Genomic DNA, 22,026 nt, shown 5'->3' with positions numbered 1-22,026 from the left:
TTTGCATGAAAAGATATGAAAATCAATTATAATTACTCTTAAGAAGCACCACAGTACTTCTTAATCTAGAGAAGTCTAACTGGACCTTTTAGACCAGAAGTGGACATGTTTTTTGTTTTTTTTAGAACTAGTAATTGCAAAAGAAGCTGCAGGAGACAGTGCTGTATCTGGGCTGAAAAAAAAATTAATTAAATTTTGATTTTAGAAATTCGAAGATATGTATGTCTTAATACTCATCATCGTTGTCGTTTAACGTCTGCCTTCCATGCTAGCATGGGTTGGACGATTTGACTGAGGACTGGTGAACCAGATGGCTACACCAGGCTCCAATCTGATTTGGCAGAGTTTCTACCGCTGGATGCCCTTCCTAATGCCAACCACTCCGAGAGTGTAGTGGGGGCTTTTACATGCCACTGGCACGAAAGCCAGTCAGGTGGTACTGGCAACGGCCACACTCAAAATGGTGTTTTTTACATGCCACTTGCACTCAGCAAGATTAATTAAGATATGGTAATGCATTATCAGATAGGCATAATGCTTTAAATATTGAAATCTCAAAGATGCCATACAGATTAACATTTTAAATTTAATTAAATTTTTATTGAGAATGTTTGCTCTAATTTGCTTTGGAAAGCTGAGATGATGATAATGGGATTGATGTAGTGGTAATTCTTTGTTGGTATGCAAGATTAAGCCAAGTGATTTTGGGGGAAATTTTATGTTGAGACAAACTGTTGGTATCAGTATGAGGGATATGGGGGTTAAAAAGTTTGATTCTCAGTCACATGATGTTAGGTTTAGTTCCACTACATAGTACCTTGGGTAAGTATCTTCTACTATAGCTCCAAGTTGGCCAAAGCCCTGTCAGTAGATTTGGTAGATGGAAACTGAAAGAAGCTCATTGTAGTATGCGTGTGTGTGTTTGTGCTGCATTATCTTGAGATCACATGAGAGTTGTAAAGGAGTGTTACCGTTGCATAAGCAGTATCATTCATTCCCAATCTTCCATGTAAACATATCCACTCATAGGGGAAATATTACCTTGCTAGGAAACATATGAAGGTTGGCAGTAAGAAGGGTATCCAACTGTAGAAAATTTGTCTCAACAAATTCTGTCTGACTGATGCAAGCACGGAAAAATGGATGTTAAAACAATGATAACAACGACGCTGATTACTCAAAGTGAAAATTTATCAATTACATCTATAGGCAATTTATAACATTTCAAAATACATAAACTAAATTTATATATCTAAGTATAATCTAATTGTAAATTAACTTAAATTGTAAGGAATCAGAATCATTATCTGGCACTGCATCAAAGAGTTTTGCATATTCATTCTTCTAGTTCATGATTTTGTAAATATTGAAACCTCTTTTGAAATTGATCCAATAAAATTGAAATACTCTGTAGCATACACCAACATCATATATGGTTTTTGTTCTTTCAGTGTTGGAAAATATAAGTGTTTTCGTAGCCAACTTATGAAGCAGCAGCAGCAACACTGATTCAAAGCTCTTGATATTGACACAAAGAAAAGAAATAAAGGGATTTGACCCTTATATTACTAAGTTTAAGAGAATTACATGGTTAGTGGTAATGGCCAAAAATAATGACAAGTCACATAACATTTTTGGTTTTCTGATTCCATAATGAGAATGCTTTTAACATTCATGAAGACTTTCACTTCATAGAAGCCACTGTGCACGTATCCTTTGCTTGGGCAGCAAACCTCACAGCAGTATGATAGATCACTATGCTCAGCTTTAAGGTCCTTCAAAATTTCTGTAAATTCTCTTTAATTTGCTGGGTAATCTCTTATTTAGTGTGAAGTTAATACAGTATATTACCACATTCATCACACTGTTCATTCTTTGAAATTATGCCCAATGTTGGTGAATAAAGTAATGACACACTATTAAGTATCAGAAACCAGTTAGTAGTTCAACAATTCATTCTAATTAAAACAAGTTTTTTTTTCTTTCTAGATTCTTCCAAAATTGGCCCATCTAAATACACTGCAAATATTTTCATAGGGTAAACTAAATTATCTTACGGTTAGTTTAACCTCAAAAAATTTTTTGCATCTCTAGCAAAATTTTTGCATCTCTAGATGCAGGAGTAGCTGTGTGGTAAGTAGCTTGCTTACCAACCACATGGTTCCGGGTTCATTCCCACTGCGTGGCACCTTGGGCAAGTGTCTTCTAATATAGGCTCGGGCCGGCCAAAGCCTTGTGAGTGGATTTGGTAGACAGAAACTGAAAGAAGTATATTGCTTGTTTGGTCAAAATTGTACTTTTTATAAACTATAACTAAATATTTACAAAGAACACAGAAACACACATTTTCTATTTACTTGTATGAAAATTAAATATTGTCTATCTTTTCATCAAAGAACTTTTGCAGCATCCTTATTTTCTTTTATTAACACTAGTCATTGCAGAAAGGATTAACTTTTATGCATTGACTTAAAATATTTAGCATAAATGAACAATAAATGCTGACAGCATTCAAAATTATTGTAAATGGTACAACAAGCAATGAACATAAATTCACACTGACTATTCATTCCCACTGTAAGTACACAAGACAAAATTAATGCCCTAGAGTAAAAAATAAATGCTAAATGTTAATTCGCTGTAATAAAAATGACTTTTACATCATTAATTCCTATATACTCTGTTCATGATTAATGTCACAAAACATACATTCAAGCTAACAAAAATTGCTTTATGCCTTATGGGTTAGTGAAAGCAACTTATATTAAATTACTATTTTGGTCTTATAGACCAAACTATGACTTTTAAAGACATTGTTAGTGGGTAAGGTTCAAATCTGAATGTAAATGAAAGTTTGTCCATAGGTGGAGATGGGGTTCTTTATCTCTGCTCCAGATGAATTGAAAAAAAAAACATAGAAACAATAAATTACTATGACACTAGTGAGAATGTAAATGTAGTTGACTGTATTGACCCAATACTCATTTTATTACAACTCCTAAGATAAAAGATAAAGTGAAACTGATCTTGAAAATACATGATAATTTGTCCCTTCTTTACTGTTTCTACCCTCCATGGCCCTAATTATTATGATAAAATGCCTTGCAGTATCTTTTTCTTATTCTCTATGCTCTGAATTTAAATCCTAGCAAAGTTAACTTTACCTTTTTAATCCTTTCATGGTCTATATACAAAGTAGCGATCCAGGACAGTGGATTAATGGAAATAGCAGTGCTTTGATATATCTATTCTTGCTCTTTGTATTCTGATGGCAATGCTTTATAACAACACTAGTCTTTGCCATTTTTCTTGAACAACATCAGTGGTATGGAGAAGGTACAAAAACATGCCTGTGCATTGGAAAGAAACTTGACAGGTGCAGATCTATGATCTCATGAGACCCAAGGGCCAAAGAAAATGTCAGATAACATTTCCCATGACAGTAGTATATTAATAATCAATGTTACAATATCAAATTACTACAATGTTGTGCAATACTAACTATATATTGAATTATATATTGAATTGGCCTTTGAATTATTAAAAAAAAAGAAGTTTTTACAATTAACATTTCTACTTAGGACAAAACTGAATGATATACACAAGCATTTCAGCAAATTGTCTGAAAGAATAAATGCAAGCACATTCAGAAAATAGTAGTATTAGAATATGTAAATGTTGTTAAGGCATTCTCACACAGCATTTGTTCACCTTCGACATTTCTATGTAAAATTTTTAAAACAGTTTATGCAGGAAAGAAAACCCTTGATGAAGTTCTCATAACATGGATAATATGTTGTTATTGTTGGCACTCCGTCGCTTACGACGTCGAGGGTTCCAGTTGATCCGATCAACGGAACAGCCTGCTCATGAAATTAATGTGCAAGTGTCTGAGCACTCCACAGACACGTGTACCCTTTACGTAGTTCTCGGGGATATTCAGCGTGACACAGTGTGACAAGGCTGACCCTTTGAATTACAGGCACAACAGAAACAAGAAGTAAGAGTGAGAGAAAGTTGTGGTGAAAGAGTACAGCAGGATTCGCCACCATCCCCTGCCGGAGCCTCGTGGAGCTTTAGGTGTTTTTGCTCAATAAACACTCACACCGCCCGGTCTGGGAATCAAAACCGTGATCCTATGACCACGAGCCCGCTACCCTAACCACTGGGCCATTGCGCCTCCACCATGGATAATATAGATAATAACAATAATAATTTCTAAAAGAGGCATAATACCACAAATATTTGAGTGGGAGGGTTATATAGTTGACTAGATCAATTCTTCATTTTAACCCCAGAAAGATGAAAGATCTGAGTAAGAGTTGAACTTGAATGTAAAAGTATGTAACTAAAAATATAAAAGTTGTTTTGTCTAGCTTGCTTCTAATTCTGCTCTCTCTACCACTCTAATAATAAAAATACTTATGAACACAGGCACAAGGTCAGAAATTCCGAGAAGGAAACAGTCAGCTAAATCAATCTCAGTACTCAATTGGCACTTACTACTACACAACAACAGGAACAGAAAATGAATAAAATCCTGATTCAAAAATGTGAGAAATAAATCACTTCATAATTATTATAAACAATAATATACTGGAGTGACATCAATTAAAATATTTTACCAAATACATGCAAAATTTTTGACCTAAACTATATACACTTTTACTTGTTTCAGTCATTTGACTGTGGCCATGCTGGAGCACCGCCTTTAGTCAAGCAAATCGACCCCAGGACTTATTCTTTGTAAGCCTAGTACTTATTCTATCGGTCTCTTTTGCCAAACCACTATGTTATGGGGAAGAAAACACACCAACGTTGGCTGTCAAGCGATGTTGGGGGGACAAACACAGACACACAAACATACACACACACACACATATATATACAATGGGCTTCTTTCAGTTTCCGTCTACCAAATCCACTCACATAGCATTCGTCGGCCCAAGGCTATAGTAGAAGACACTTGCCCAAGGTGCCACGCAGTGGGAATGAACCTGGAACCATGTGGTTCGTAAGCAAGCTACTTACCACACAGCCACTCCTGCACCTAAAGTACAGTTATGCAGAAGATACCTCTAATAACAGACACATTGTTAAGCTATGAGGGAGACTCAAAGCAATTCCCTTAATCTGCTAGGAATAGCAGTCAAATTTTCTACAAATCAGATTCTACAGTCTTAAAAAGGAAGAACACAGACACTATACTGTAAAAAAATAAATAAAAACGATAGGATGAAAAGCAGAAAAGCTTTTGATGATGGGTCTCTGACTATATAAAAATACAGACAAAAAAAAATTGACATTAAGGAAACGATGACAGCATGACTAGAACCACATTATCTAATGTCTCCTTTCGTTTTTTAAGATGGTGGAGTTTAGTTGAAAAAGGATTGGCTGCCATTTCTAGCAGATAAGGTAACTGCATGGATGCAACCATATCAATTTGATATCATCATGTGCAATATAGGCTAGTGTGTTATGGTATAATTTATAGTGGTGCACTGAGGTGCAGCATAGCATAATATGATTTGGTTTTGTTTAGTTTTAAGTCAGGCCTTATTGGAAACAAAAATGAGATAAATTCATAGATGAATCTATAGGTAAAACATATAGTTATTATCATACTAACATTGTTTTTACTTCTGATTTTCTATACCGGCATGGAACGAGCAAGCCTTTTTGGAGAAGTGGTTTATGATCCAAATGCCATTCTTGATACCAACCCTTTTAGCTACCTCTTACAAAATGCAGGTATATGACATACTTATTCTAAAAATCAGGATACACACGGTACAAGTAAGACATAAATTTATAAATCTGGTTCAACAAGTATAGTGAAGAATTCAATGTACAAGTAGGGGTTCACCAAGGATCAGTGCTCAGCCCCCTCTTGTTCATCATAATCCTCCAGGCAATAACAGGAATTTAAGACAGGCTGCCCCTGGGAGGGAGCCTTAGAGTTAAACTAGCAAAAACCAAAGTCTTAGTAAGTAGGAAGGCAGAAAAATCATAAATCCCTTCAGGTAGATGGCTCTGCTTGATCTGTAGAAAAGGTGTAGGTAGAAATTCTATAAGATGCACCAGTGTAAGCTTTGGACATATTAAAGGTGCAGCAATATCAGAGGAAGGTTAACAGGGAAAATAGCTTTTATATGTGCAAGATGCACAAGTACAATAAACACCGAAAATATACAGAAAACTGCCAGGGAGGTAAGCTAGAGGTAGCAGATAACTTCTGTTATCTCGTTGACCAGGTTAGTAGTGGAGGTGGTTGTTCCGAGAGCGTAGCTGTGAGAATAAGATTAAGCTGAGCAAAGTTTAGAGAGCTCCTACCCCTGCTGACAATCAAGGGCCTCTCCCTCAGAATGAAAGGCAGATTGTATGATGCCTGTGTGCGAACAGCCATGCTGCATGGCAGTGAAACATGACGCTTGAAAGAAATGAAGCCATTATGCTTCGCTGGATGTGCAATGTCAGTGTGCATGTTCGACAGAGTGTAAGCATCTTGTGAGAAATGTAAGGCATAAGATGCATCAGATGTGGTGTGCAAGAGAGATGACTGTGCTGGTATGGCCATGTGATGTGTATGGACGAGGACAACTGTGTAAAGAAGTACCAATCTCTAACTGTGGAGAGAACCTGTGGAAGAGATAGACCCAGGAAGACATGGGATGAGGTGATGAAGCATGATCTTTGAACTTTGGGCCTCACAGAGGCAATGACTTGTGACCGAGACCTTTGGCAATATGCTGCGCTTGAGAAGACCCGCCAAGTGAAATTATTGTCATAGCCGATGCTGGTGTCATGCCAGTGGCACGTAAAAAGCACCTTTCAAGGGTTGGCCCACATGGAGGCAAAGTGGCTGAGCTCCTTTCGAGTATTGGGTCTCATGGAAGCAATGACTGAGATCTTTGGCGTTATGTTGTGCTTGAGAAGACCCATCAAGCCAAGCAAAATCAGTCATAGCAGACACTGGTGTCATGCAAATGGCACCCGTGCCGGTGGCACATGAAAACACCCATTACACTCTTGGAGTAGTTGGTGTTAGGAAGGGCATCCAGCTGTAAAAACCATACCAAATCAGATTGGAGTCTGGTGCAGCCTTCCAGCTTGCCAACCTCAGTCAAACCATCTAACCCATGCTAGCATGGACAACGGACATTAAATGTTAATGGTTCTTGGCCATTAAAACAAATACCGTAGTATAGCAAATTCATAGTTTGCTATACCAGCCATGGAAATACATATGGATATAGGCATAGATATGGTTATGTGGTTAACAAGTTTGTTTCCCAACCACGTGGTTCCAGATTCACTGGCATCTTGGGCAACTAAATGTATTCTACTATATATAAACCCAGGCTGACCAAAGACTTGTGAGTGGATTTAGAAGACGGAAACTGAAAGAAGCCCATTTTGTGTGTATGTAAATGTTTGTCTCCTTGTCTTGATATAGTGTGATAGTTGTAAATGAATGCCACTGTCATACAAGCAGTGTCATTCATTTTCAATATTCTGTGAAAGCATGTCTGATCATGGGTAAGTGCTATCTTACTAGGAAACAGGCGATGGTTGGTGAACAGGATGATGATGATGATAACAATGAAGAATCCACTGAATTATATCAATCTTATTTGGAATGTTTTGACAAGTATAGTGAAACAAATTACTTTGTTGAGGACAAAAAGCAACACATTTTCTTACTCTGACAGGTGCTTAAATGTACATCCTATTATGTAATCTAAATGTTCTAACCAAGCCAAAGGACAAAAGAGCCTCAAATTAATGCATTACTCAAAATCTAAATAGCACTCTTCCACTCCTCACTGGAAGTTGCAGAAACATAGCCTTTTTGATCAGTGTAGTAAATAACCAGGAGAGAATGTCTGTTTTTAACATTTAAAACATGTTTCGGAACATTATAATGACTGATTGGAACACAGAAAATTTTCCGATATTACCAAAAAATTGTTTGAAGTCAATCACCCACAGTAGCACAAACTATTAGGCTCGTCAGAAATATGGAACAGACTGAAAAAGATGTGAATCCAAATACTGCTACCATCACAATCTACTGGGTTTTCCTATGGAAATTGCCTCTGTCCATTCTACATATCAATAGGTAATAGATAATGCATTATATGGAATTTCTAATCATCATCATCATCATTTAACATCTATGTTCCATGCTGGCTTAGGTTGGACAGTTTGATAGGATTTGATAGCTCCAAGGGCTGCACTGTGCTCCAGATTCTGTTTTGGAATGGTTTCTGTAGCTGGATGCCCCTTCCTAAGTCCCGATAGTCCTGTTCACTTCATACCTTGAGGAGAAACTTGCACTTGCAACTCCAACCATGTGTTATGCAATTAAGATGGCATTTTCATTACAGGGAAGGACCGTTCTACACATCCCACTACACTTGAAATTGTTTTAGAGCTTTAACCAAATCATGAAACGAGAATAAATTAAAATAAATGTGCTTTTAATACTGTCATCTACTATTTACCTTGGTCATCATATAAACTGAAGGGGGCTGGACCAAATGAAGAACAAGATCAGAGCTGTGTCAATGAACTAGTCTTTTCTAGGGCTAGTGAACTATTATTAGAAATTTTTTGACTAACATAGATAGCACCTAACGCCCACATCATTAATTGTTAGAAAAACTTAGGTCTTAGACATAAACTCAGGAATATGAGCAAACCTTTCAACAAGTAAAAAAAAAATGCTCATTATAGATCATGCCTTGACATGATATGTTGTCAACCTAGCAATTATACTTGCTTGTGATGTTTCTAAATATAGCTTGTATGTGATATTGTCACATATATTACCATAGTAAAGAAAAATCTACTGCATTTGCCTCAAGGACACTAAGTGCAAAGAAGAAAAAAAATATATATATATAGAAATCATCATGCAGGAAGCTTTATCTACAATATTTCATAAAAGTAAGTTTCACATAAGCTCCCCAAGGTAGTAATTTTACTCTGTTCACAGATTACAAGATGAACTCCTACTTAGGGACCTACTTTGGTGTTCTACACATTGTAGCCGTGCAAATGCAATGGTGCAGATATACTTACAGCATGCGTAAATATGACAGTAAATACAAGATATCTGAGTGTCATGAAAATACAAACCTCTCTCTCTAATTTTAGGTTGGCTAAACCAAGTTGAGAGTGGCCAACTAGTATTAAGCACTCAGGGAAATCTATCAAGGCCATGTCACCCAATGCATGTGAAGACAGGATTCCAGTGGAAAAAATCCAATCATCAATGATCAATTTTCAACAGACAAAAAGGCAACATCCAACAACATGCTGTGGGACATGTCCTTAGACATTTCTAGTCATCCCACTGTATCCATGGTATATCTGCAGTTGCCATGGCCCACCTTGCCACTTGTCTAGACAGGAATGAAAGAGTGAGGCTGGTCAGCCAGCACAATCCTCCATCACTATAGTGCAAGTCAGAATTCAAACTTTTTCAAATGACAGACTGGATCTTTCACTGCAGAATTTAGGGTATCACAAACATCTGTGACAACGAAATACTATTAATGCCACATTTTCATCACAGAGAAGGTTTAGTATACTAAACCTTCTGGCAGGTGCTATTATAAATTTTTGGTTACTCATGCAACAGCATTTCATGCTGTTGAACAACTATTAACCTTGATGTGAAATTTTTTATCAAATGTATAAGACCCAACATATACTAGCACTGAAAATAATCTAACGGACAATCTTCACTTTGTGATGAAGTCGACTATACACCAAGTACAGAACCACCTACATTATCAGTTGTAGATATATTTCAATGTTCAAGCCATATATGAACTCCTCTTGTTTATCTGAAAGACTATAAAAATTGATTGCCACTACGATGATGACAATCCATTTTGAAGGGAGGAGAAACAGTGCATATTTCATTTTAATATTATTTCCTGTTGCTACACAGTTATGACACTATGTTATCATACACTACTACTTCCTGTAATTACATGACATGCAACTATAAGTAGCCATATTTTATAAACAAATATTAAAGCTCTGACCCATCAGACCTCTGATCATGTTTCAGCTGTGAGATTTAGCTCTTTCAAAACATATATCTTTGACATTACCCAGTGTGTCTTATCTGCTTTTAAATTGTAGGTTGGGATAACAAAAATGTGTGTGAAAATCCATGAATGTTCCTAAGCAGTAGGCATCAATGAAAGCTCATGGCACAACATTTTTATCACTTCTACTTGTAGATTAACAATAATAAAGAAGAGAGATATGTGGCAGTCAATCAGAAATTATTTGATCAATGGAAAACTAATGAAAACTTTCTGGAAAGTGCTTTAATGGTAACAAAACGTGTGTGTGAGACTGAGATGCCAAAACAAAAAGGCAGTCATCTCAGTGAGTTCGATCACCATCACCACAACTAAAAATTTAAACAACACATTAGTGTTGCTGAGCTATCCTAACTATCTGGATTTGGATCAAATAGACTTTTTTCTGTCCCCAAAGTTGAAATATACCCTGCACTTTTTCGAAAAAACATTCCAGTGAGATCGTTGCCAGTACTGCTGGACTGGCTCCTGTGCAGGTGGCACGCAAAATATACCATTTTGAGCGTGGCCATTGCCAGTACCGCCTGACTGGCCTTCGTGCCGGTGGCACGTAAAAGCACCCACTACACTCTCGGAGTGGTTGGCGTTAGGAAGGGCATCCAGCTGTAGAAACTCTGCCAGATCAGATTGGAGCCTGGTGTAGCCACCTGGTTCACCAGTCCTCAGTCAAATAGTCCAACCCATGCTAGCATGGAAAGCGGATGTTAAATGATGATGATGATGATGAAAGGTTACTATTTTCAGACAAACAGAAAAAAAGCATGTTCCAAAATAGGAAAAAACATTGGAAGCAATATACCAACAGTGAAAAGAAATATTCTGAAGAAAACAATTCTGATTAAATTCAAAATAACACAATATTTTGTAAAAGATATTTTGCTTTCTTCTTTATGGACAGTTATAGTGTGATGTTGAGTAAATGCAGTGTGCTATGTTTATGACATACAGAAATGTGATATATATATATTGTAGGGTGGTATAGTGTGTAGTGTTGTGCTATGCAGTAAGAAATGTTTTGGCATGTAATATAATATATATCGTGATGAGTAGTATCATGTAATGTAATGCAGTGTGGTGTAATATGGGTTAATATAATGTACTTGAGTATTGTTGTTTATCCCTAAATCAGCCATGGTTGAGCAGACCTGCCAACCTGTACCACCCTGTCCTTTAAGAGATATCATAGACTATAGTATTATTCAATTTGTCTTTCACTCCTTTAAGATAGTTGGGGTGAGAGATGGAGATTTATTTGACTGCTATTTCTAACTGACTGAGCAACCATGTTGAAGCTCGCTTTGCTCATAGTGTTGTGAGGTGTGGTGTAGAGTGTTGTAATGTGGGAGTGGCAGTGTTGTATAGAATGGTGTGCTGTAGTGCAATGAGGTGAAGTGTAAAAAAAAAGATCCAGTACCTTGAGAAGAATAATAAATTCAAATGCTCTTCTGAAAGACACTGGGAAAGTTCTGGCATACGCAAGGGCTATTTTATAAAAAAGGGCATGGAAGAGTCTATCACGGGCATTTACGAAAGGATTGTTTTGCTGCTGTTGTTGTTGCTGCTGCTGCTGTTGCTGCTGTTGTGGCTGCTGCTGCTGTTGCTGCTGCTGTTGTTGTATCCGTCCCATAGCAGTAGGTGAACCTGGAGTGGTGGAGGCTGCTGCTGCCGCCGCTGCAGCGGATGCAGTTGCTGCTGCAGCTGCCGTTGCTGCAGCTGCTGTTGCCGCCGCCACTGTGGCTAAGTTGTTAGGAGCCGGGTCATTATTGTTGTTGTTGTTGTTGTTGTTCTCCACATGGAGACCGTCTAGTACAACTGGCATCCCGGCAGCTTGCTCTGTCACATTACACTGCCAATACGTTTAATTAATCTGAAAGATAAGAAAGGAAAGAAAATAGAGTTAGATTAAATTATGTTTCAGGCTTTTTTTTTTTCGTCTTTTCATGATAATACCACAATGTGACCATCAACATCACCACTAACACCACCAAAACTCTAACACACGATAATAAGAGAGCCTTTATGTGGTCAGTAGCTCAACCTAGCAAAAACAGCAGCCAAATCACTCGCAAATCATGCACCTTACTGTCTTGAAACACATCTGATAATGTAGTCTTAGTAATATTACGTCTGAAAAGACTGGTTTGTTCTAAAATAACTTTGATCACAGATCTACTTAAAGCTGATTTGTTTTGTTAGCAACAACAACTACTATGAACAACACCAACATTACATGCTGATAAGAAAACCTCTACATAGGCACCACTCAAGTTTCTAGAAACTGCAACCAAATCTGCTCCTAAATTACTCGACTTTAAACCCTTCAGCATTGAAACTGGCCATATTTGGCCCAAATAGTCCAGCTGTTCTGTGTTCAAACTTGCCACATCCAGCCTCTCACATAAAACCCTACAATAGCATTATAAAAAATAAACAAATACATCATCAAAATCTCAAAGCTACAAGATAATGCATGATTAATTCAAAACAATGGGAATAAATATTACATTTGGCAGAGTAACCTGAATGCTAAAGAGTTAACACACACACACACACACTGGATAAAGTAATGCTAGATCAGTGGTTTCTACTCAGAGCGTTGTAAACAATAGTTGGGAGTGCTGTGAGATCTTAAATTTAATAACATATAAAATATCAGTAAGTGTGTCATGTACCTTAAGTACAGGGTGACAAGGTCACAGAAACATTAAAACAACTGCTCTAGATACACTATATGGAGGAACAAGACAGGATGGTGATAACTGTAATATCTTCAATCATAGGTCTGTTCTATAGACCAGATGTGAAACAATCAGCTTACATAACGTTGCTGGTATTTAGTTTATCAACTTTAGAAGGATGAAAGGCAAAGTTAACTCTTGTAGAATATAAAACTAGAACATAAAAGGACCTAATTCCATACTGTAAGACAATTCATATGATACTTTACTGTCTACTTTGCCATCCATAAAGAAATTTCTCAACAGCAAAAAAAAACATACATCCATGTTTGGAACAAATGAGTTGGCCTCAATCACAAATTGAAAAATAAAGATGTGTGGGGTAGGCATGCTTGTGAGCTAAAATAAGGTTTCCTCTACAACTGCATCATTTCAGGTTTAATCACACTACATGGTGCTTTGGCCAAGTGTCTTCTGCCACATCCTTGCATCAAGCAAAGCCATGAGTAAAATTTACTAGGCGTCAACTGTATGTAAGCCTATCTGAGGGACTTTTCCTGTTCTTAGGTGGTAGGCAGAAATTATTACCCAGTTTAACACTTTAGCATTTAACCCGTGTTCAAACCGGCCACATCTAGTCTCTCACACCAATACAACAATGTCATTCTAAGACTAAACAATCACATCATCAAAATATCAAGGCTATGAGATAATGCATGATTAATTCAAATTAATGAGAATAAATAAGCTTTACATTTGACAGAATAACCCGAATCCTAAAGGGGTTAATGCCACTGCCCAGCCCCTGGATGGTTTAGTAGAGTACATACACTCTTGCCAACACTCAGGACAGGTATCTGATAACTTCTTCACTTCCTCTCACTAGTCTCAATAGTCCTGAATAAAGACCATAAGCACTACTCGCTTCTTCCTCCTTTAAAACATAGGCTAGTCATGGGTGAAATATAGGTTTGTGCTGGATCAGGGTTGATATGGAGCTAATCAAAAACCACACAAACAGTACCTATATTTTAAAAATATATATATATTAATCATCTAGCTTCAGGTAAAGCTAAATACACAGCTTTCACGGGTCTCTCTGGAACTGGTAAATTGTGTGTGGGTGGGGGGAGGAAGTTAAGAATAACAAGGTAAAGTTTAATAAGGTTAGTGTTCAAGAGAGCATCTGAAGGAAAACTATACAGGCAGTAAGGGAATTCTATAGAGAGGTTGTTTAGCCCAAAGTCAGCTGGAACTAAGCAGATCTATAATCAAAGATATTTCACCCATAACCATCTTGTTTCTTTTTCAGATATACTGTATCTAACTAGGATCTTTTAAAGCAACAGGATATGATTTAAAGTTTATTTGACTCATATTGCTAGCAGCTGAAGGAATTGTGAAGAAGCTTCAACACTGACTCATTTAGAGGTTTTCGACAGAGAATTTGGTATGTTGTATAGCCCCAAGTACTCCCAACTGAGCAGATGTATGTAGGATAAAATTACATTATGCATCCTTTTGGATAGTCAGGTGTCAGTCAAGGGAGATTTAGCTGTTGTTTCTAGCATGTTGAGGCTCCTTGTTGACTTGAGTTTAGCACATACAATAATGACTTGACTCATGGGGAATGGAGAGTGTGAAATGAGTGGGATTAGGCAGATGTGGTGATAAACAGTCAATAACTTGTGAGATTCCCTTAATATATATATATATATAAAAAAATGGGAATAGAAAGAAATTAACCTAATCCCTTTAATCCTTAAGACTCTTTGCTCATGGTGAATGATTTAAGGGGCTTAGTAAAGTTCCAAAGTAATCTTCAGTCAGCTGACAAGCCATTACAACACATATCCATGAATTGAGGGAGTCACTACAAGGTTACTTGATATGCTTAAAATAGGAGCTAAATCCCTCTCAAATCTATTCCTACCCCCTAACAGAAATAAAAGACCTTGAAGAATGTAGTCTTAGATAATCGTGCCAGAAAAAAAAAAGATGAGATTGTTTTTTATGGTGATTCAATAGTTTTTGCTTGCTATTGAAATAAACTTTGCAGGGGCAAGCTTAGTTGTGTGGTAAGAAGTTTGTTTCCCAACCACATGGTTCTAAGTTCAGCTGCATTTATAGCCCTGGGTTGACCAAAGAGAGCATCCAGTAGATAGAAACTGAAAGAAACCTGTTGTATATATGTGTGCATTTATGCATGTTACTGCCTCCTTGCCTTGACATCATGTGTTAGCTGTAAACAAATGTTTCCATCACACAAGGGGTGTCTTTCATGAAAACATGTCTGGTCAAAGGGAAATATCACCTGACTTAGAAACAAGTGAGGGCTAGCGACAGGAGAGGCACTCAGCTGTAGAAAATCTGCCTCAACAAAATTCTGTCTCACCCATGTGAGCATGGAAGAGTGGATGCCAAAATGATGATGACAAAGATGATCCTGAGCGGGTGACTAAATTGCCAGGATGGCAGCTTAAAAGTCAATGTGCGAATTTCACTAATACTGTGAAACATGTGATGAATCAAGGATAAAGCTTCTATGGGGTTACTTGAAGTTGAACTCTAATGTAAATCTAATAATGATAATGATTTTTTAATGCTAGCACATGGTCACATATCTGGGGAAGAGAACAGTTATTTTAATTGGTTGTGGTATTTGACTATAGGGACAAGGCCTGAAACTTTTGGGGAGCAGGATGGCTAGTTGATCACATTGACCCTCGTGCTTGAATGGTACTTTTTTCATCGACCCTGAAAGGATGAAAGGTAAAGTCAATGTCAGTGGAAATTGAACTCAGAACAAAAAGATGGACAAAATACTGCTAAGCATTGTGTCTAGTGTGCTAATGATTCTGCTAGTGGAATAAGGGTCAATAGTTTTAGTGGGGGAAAGAGTCAGCTGATTACATTAACTTTAGTACTTAACTGATACTTAATTTTATTGAGCAGGAAAGGATGAAAGGCAAAGTTAGTCTCAAAGGGTTTGAACCCAAAACATAAAGAGCCAGAAGAAATGCTGTTAAATGTTTTGTCTGACAATTGATTCTACCTGCTTATCAATAAAATTAACAATACAATTAATAATAATAATAGCATAGAATATGATAACAGAGAGAATACAAAGAAATTGAGAAAATTGAGAAATATCAGGTCTTAAACAGATAGATGAATAGTTTGTGGAAGACAAAGGTGTCAATTGTTCCTGTTGCAGGTGGTGCACTTGGTACAACACCCTAACTGCTACCTAAGAGACTGAAGGATATTGGAATGGAGATATGTATTATCTATTTGCAGGAAAACACCATCTATATTCTGCACAAATACTAAGAAAAATTCTTGGGATCTGAAGAGATGTTTTGTCACCAAGTATCAAGACAACATCCCTGCAAACAAAATTAATGTATGGTGGTGGTGATAATGATTACAAACTTTTGCACAATGCTAACGATTTTAAGAGAGGTGGGTAGGTTGATTACATCCACCCAAGTGCTCAACCAGTACTTATTTTATCAATATCAAAAGGATGGAGGGCACAGTCAACCTCGGCAGAATTTGAACTAAGGACAAAGAGCCAAAAGAAATGTTGCTAAGCATTTTGTTTGACACACTAACAATTCTGCCAGTTCACCACATTCCTAATAATAATTTCAAATTTTGGCACAAGGCCAGCAAGTTCAGGGGAAGGGAATGAGTCGATTACATTGACCCCAGTGCTGAACTGGTACTTATTTTATCGACCCCCAAAAAATGGAAAGCAAAGTCAACCTCGGCGGAATTTGAACTCATAACATAAAGACAGAGGAAATGCTGTTAAGCACTTTGTCCAATGAGCTAACAATTCTGCCCAGATTTTGCAAGTTAGTCTAACACATGAAAACATGTAATTGCATGTTGATCATGCGCCAGGTCAGCACTAACAGAGCAGACCATAAAGTTAAAAAGCATTTGAACCACAACAATCTTATTTTTTACCTTCAAGTATAGAGTACCCCAGGCTACATTATACAATGTCTTTTGTCATTTTCTTTTTCTTCTTCAATGCAGTAGGATGTGAATGAGCTGCTATTTCTAGTAGGTTGAACAACCACTTAGAGGCTTCTTTGTCAGCTCATACAATGTCACAGCTTGAATATGTTTTAATTATTGGTCTGCCTGATGAGAGCTAACTTGAGACATGATCTACCAACTAATCTCATCCCAAAAGATCACAACAAACACCATCTGCTGGCAAGATGCCTCCCCCATCACTCCAACTCACTACTGTATTATTTAAATAAATAGATAAATAAACAAAAGCCAGACCATCCTTTAAACTGTTAAGCCCCACCCACTTACCAACACCACCACCTCCTCCTCCCCCTCCAGTACTTCAGGAAGCAAACCAATCATCATCATCACAACCATTCCCTCCTCCTACCTTACAGAAGACAAACAATTAAACAATTGAATAGTTCAAGTGAAACTTTACACCACCACCAAAAGATATCTCCCTTCTGTATGTAGAATAGCACAGTATGTGTGTGTGTGTGTGTGTGTGTACATGTGCGCATGTGTGTGTGTCTGAGAGCAACCATCAAAACAATGTTTTCTGCATAAACAAACAATAATTTGCCTGGATTTCTTGCTTTCTTAATCAGGTTCCTCTTTGTGTGTGCATGCATGAGTGTGTGTATGTGCAAATGTATACAACCTTTACTGCATTTCATATTGCTTTATTCTATTTCATCTTCCTCCTTTTAATGTATTTGATTCCATTTTCCTTTATTTTATTTTCCCCCCATCTTCCTCCCTACCTATCACACTAATGGTGTTACCCTGTTTTCTTACAAAAAAATCCAGCCATGTTGCCTGAGATACACCAACACATTCTGCTCACTAGCCTCTGCCATGCCATGAATCTCCTAACAGACTACTGTAATCATGCTGATAAACGTGAAAGAACATATTGGCAGAAACTAAACAAACTATAACATCCAGTAACTAGGCTCACTTCAGGTCACAAACCATATATAAGGGAAACTATCTATCAACCCATCTATCTGCTTGTATATCCATTTATCAACCTTTCTACCCATTTCTATATCCACAAACCTTTTATACATCTTAAACTTTTATATCCATCAACCTATTACTGAAAATTAAACTTTCTTGTACTCTGTTATCTTTATTCATCATCATCATTTAACCTCAGTTTTCCATGCTGGTATGTATTGAATGGTTTGACTGAAGCTGGCAAGGCCAGGGACCACAACAGGCTCTATTATCTGTTCAGACATGATTTCTACAGCTGGATGCTCTTCCTAATGCCAACCACTCTACAGAGTGTAATGGGTGCATTTTATGTAGCACCAGTACCAGTGCTTTTAATGTGGCACCAGCACCAGTGCTTTTAATGTGGCACCAGCATCAGTATTAATTCTGTTGTTCTCAAGTATAGCAAAGTGCCAGATATGATGATCCTTTGACATCTGCTTTGTAAGGCTCAGTGTCTTGAGATTAGCCGTCAATACTTCATGCCATGTCTTCCTCTTCCTCAAGTTCTATCCACTTTAAGTAATGGGCACTTCTGTATGCAACTATCCACATCCATCCATTTCATTTTATTTTATTTTATTTCATCTTCCTCACCTTCCAATCCTACTAACAGCATTATTATTACATTGCTAAAATCCAACCATGTTGCCCATGATACACCAATACATTATCCACACACACGCACTACACACACACACTAATACACTAGAATATATTTTGCATACAGATGTGCACATATGCAGCTTTGTAAAGTTTGCCAGAAGACATGTAAGAGCTTAGGAGGCTTAAAGAGCCACTATTGAAGGCAAAAATCTTTATAATAATTTGTGATGGCTTTCTTGAACATGAATGAAAAGCCAAAGAGATATATGTAACAATAATGATAATAATAATAATAATGATAAAATAACACAAGCTACACAATACACACACATTCTAGGACTAAATGTAGTAGTTAGATGAGAAAAGACAAGAGAATCAAGAGTGTATAAATGAAGGTGGCACCAGATTAGTTAGTGCCAAGGAGCAGAGAACTGTAATTACTGTAGAAAAGACAAAGAATGGAAACAGCACATGTATGGACCAGAAGCCGAAGTGTGTCTGTGAGCATCTTTATGCCAATTAATAGAGTAGTCTGTTGTCTCTGGATGTGTGTGTAGCGGTAGCACTGTCCTCAGTATAGGAGCAATACTCCACTGTGGGTCTCACTTGAGCTTTGTAATAGATTAATAGTTGCTTTGGGGTTGAAATATTTACTAGCTTTCAAGAGAAAAACCTGTCTTTGAGATGAAAGCATTACCATGTTAAGGATGTGCGTTCACTAGGAAAGATCCACAGCCAGAGTGAGATCTCACATCTGGAGCAATTGTGAGAGCCCTAGTTGTATGCTGCTCATGTTTAAGTCATATGGGGTGCATTGAGGTTTTCTAAATAAATGCAGTGCTTTTATTGTTTTACTGTTGGATGCCATAAGATGGGCATTACACCATTGGAGGATGTTTTCAAGGTCTCTGTTCATGAAGTCAGTGTGTGTTTAGAACTTGGTGTCTATGTGGTATGTGGATGACATTTGGGTGTGGAAGGTTAGAGAGAAACAAAATGTGGGATCATTTGCATAGGTGAGAGCATTGTTGAAGGTGGTAGTATGTAGATAGCAGGTGTATAAGAGGAAAAGCATGGGTTAGACTGTAAATCCATAAGCATGGGCTGCAATAGTGTTATCTGAGAAGCTATTGATCAAAGAGATGAGAAATGGATAGAACTCAAACAAGCCATTTTGATAGATGCTAGACATGGTCCAAAATTTTGCCAACATTCAAATCTCCCTTAGTCAAAAATATATCATGCAAGCATATGCGCATATATACACACACACACAATACATATGAATCTTTCTCTCTCTTTCTCTACATACATACAAAGAGTAAATACTCATAGGCAGTAGACATCAATAAGTAAAAAGTGTCAAAAAGGAATAAAAGTATCAACAAACAGGCCTTAACACAGAAATATTTTGTCAACAAAACATTATTTATTTACATATAACTATTTATTATTTCTATTTTATACACTGGCATGAACTAACACCTATCTTTAATAGTAAGCATCACCAAAAGTAAATAATATGATCAGCGTGACACTTCAGTGAAAGGTTGGAATTATTTTACTTTCATAGTATAACAAGCAACACATACAAGGTCTGATCAATAAGTAGCCGGATTGTTGCCATAGTAATGAAGCTACAGCACAGAATGAAGCTGCATGGCAAAAATTGACCTTGAACTCTGCTGTGCATGCACACTAAGTTTTAACGTTCTAGTTCACTTCTGCTATTTACAGCAATGCTTGGTAAGAAGGTGTGTAGCGTGTGATCATCACATTGAGCATGACAAAGAAAGTTGTCATGGCAATACCTGCTCAGAGGCCTACACAAAGTTACAGAAAGTGTATGGAGAGGAGTGTACGAGTGTTTCAGATGTTTCCAAGATGGCTGAAAAAATGTTGATAGTGACGAACGTTCTCAGAGACCCACAACCAGCAAAAATGATTAAAACATTGCAGACGGGCATGCAGAGGATGTGCAGATTAGTTACAATTCAGTTCAGTCCATTAATATTTTGGGTATGAGACATGTGTCTGCCATGTTTGTGCCAAAACTGCTTTCAGCTGACCAACAAGACACTCAGGTTTCAGTTGCACAAGACCTACTTGATGTCGAGAAAAATGGAAACATTTTGGAAACTTTGCATAGGCCTCTGAGCAGGTGTTGCCAAGTTTTTGGTAAAATTTGATGCAGATTCTCTGCTCAGCTTTCTCTGTCATGGTCAATGCGACGATCACATGCTACACACCTTCCTTCCAAGCACCGCTGTAAACAGCGGAAGTAAGCTACATTAAAACTTAGTGAACATACACAGCAGAGTTCAAGGTCAATCTGTGCCAAGCAGCTTCACTCTGTGTGCTTTAGCTTCGTTACTATTGCAACAGTCAGGATACTTATTGATCAGACCATGTACTTTGAAGCTGCTCCCACAGTATATGGCTTCACATTATTACTCAGTATATATATTATATATTGAAATAGAAAGGCCTGGGGAAATTGTGACAGATTGATATTAAAATATTAGCCATTTACTGAATCAAATATCGAGTTTCATACACCTTATGAATTGGAAATAATTTACTTTTTCATTTTTATCATCATTTTAATGTCCACTTTTCCATGCTTGCATCGTCAGATTGAATTTGTGGACGCAGATTTTCTATAGCCAGATGCTCTTTCTGCTACCAACCCTCACTTGTTTCCAAATAAGGTAATATTTCCCCATGACCAGACATGTTTTCATAGAAGATTGGAAACAAATTTACACTGCTTGCATGACAGTGAAACTTAACTCTTCTAACATTTGGGTTTCTGTCAAATGTAATAATTATATTTTCAATTCGTTTTTAATTAAACATGCATTATCTCATAGCTTCAATATTTTGATGATATAATTGTTTTATTTTTAGGATGGCATTGTAGAACAGGCATGAGAGAGTGGATTTGGTCAGTCTGAGGATAAAACATGAAGGATATTTTGGCTGGATATGGTGGGTTTAAATGCTAGAGGGTTATAACTATCATGCACTATCAAGGCAAGGAGACATTAGCAAACACACATATACATACAACAGGCTTCTTTCAGCTTTCTTTTACTAAATCCACTCACAAAGCTTTGGTTGACCTGGGGCTACAGTAGATGACACTTTCCCAAGGTGCCATGCAGTGGGACAGAACTCAAAACAGGGACATGCCGCCTGGGAAGGCAAGGCAGTGCCTGCCCTGAATGAAATAGATCAATAGTAACATTTTCCTTTTATGGCAAAATATGCACCTAATCCAATAAAATTATGAAGGTTACTCTGATTACTATGAATAAAATGCAAAATAATTTTTTTTCTTTTGTAGATCAGGAAGGCATAATTTGCCAATGCCTTTCAATCTCAGTATAGTACTGCTGCAGAACACGTGCTATGTACATTCCTACAACAATGTTTTCTTTACATGCCATAAAGGCAGAAGTAAATCTGCCTCCAACTCAGTTGCATGCCTGTGTTTCGCTTATTTTTTGTGTGTTTTACTACATAAACGTTGCCAACTGCTTACCCTGAGTAATTACTTATGACATGTGCCT

The 22,026-nt window shown here is 37.3% G+C and overlaps 1 protein-coding gene across 12 annotated transcripts in view; it reads right to left on the bottom strand.

Annotated features, from left to right (window-relative positions):
* LOC106878148 (membralin) overlaps positions 1-22,026 on the bottom strand; it is a 78,754-nt gene that overhangs the window by 24,641 nt on the left and 32,087 nt on the right. For all 12 annotated transcript variants that reach the window (XM_014927275.3, XM_014927277.3, XM_014927278.3 and 9 more), the window contains exon 2: positions 11,545-11,997. In XM_014927275.3, coding sequence (XP_014782761.1) covers positions 11,545-11,949 — 405 coding nt within the window. In that variant the 5' untranslated portion in view covers positions 11,950-11,997. The remainder of the gene's footprint in view (positions 1-11,544; positions 11,998-22,026) is intronic.

The sequence above is a fragment of the Octopus bimaculoides genome, chromosome 7 (assembly GCF_046866305.1).
Source record: "Octopus bimaculoides isolate indiv1 chromosome 7, ASM4686630v1, whole genome shotgun sequence".
NCBI lineage: Eukaryota > Metazoa > Mollusca > Cephalopoda > Octopoda > Octopodidae > Octopus > Octopus bimaculoides.
The sequence above is the reverse complement of the archived record's forward strand: the minus strand, read 5'-3'. Positions and strand labels throughout refer to the sequence as shown.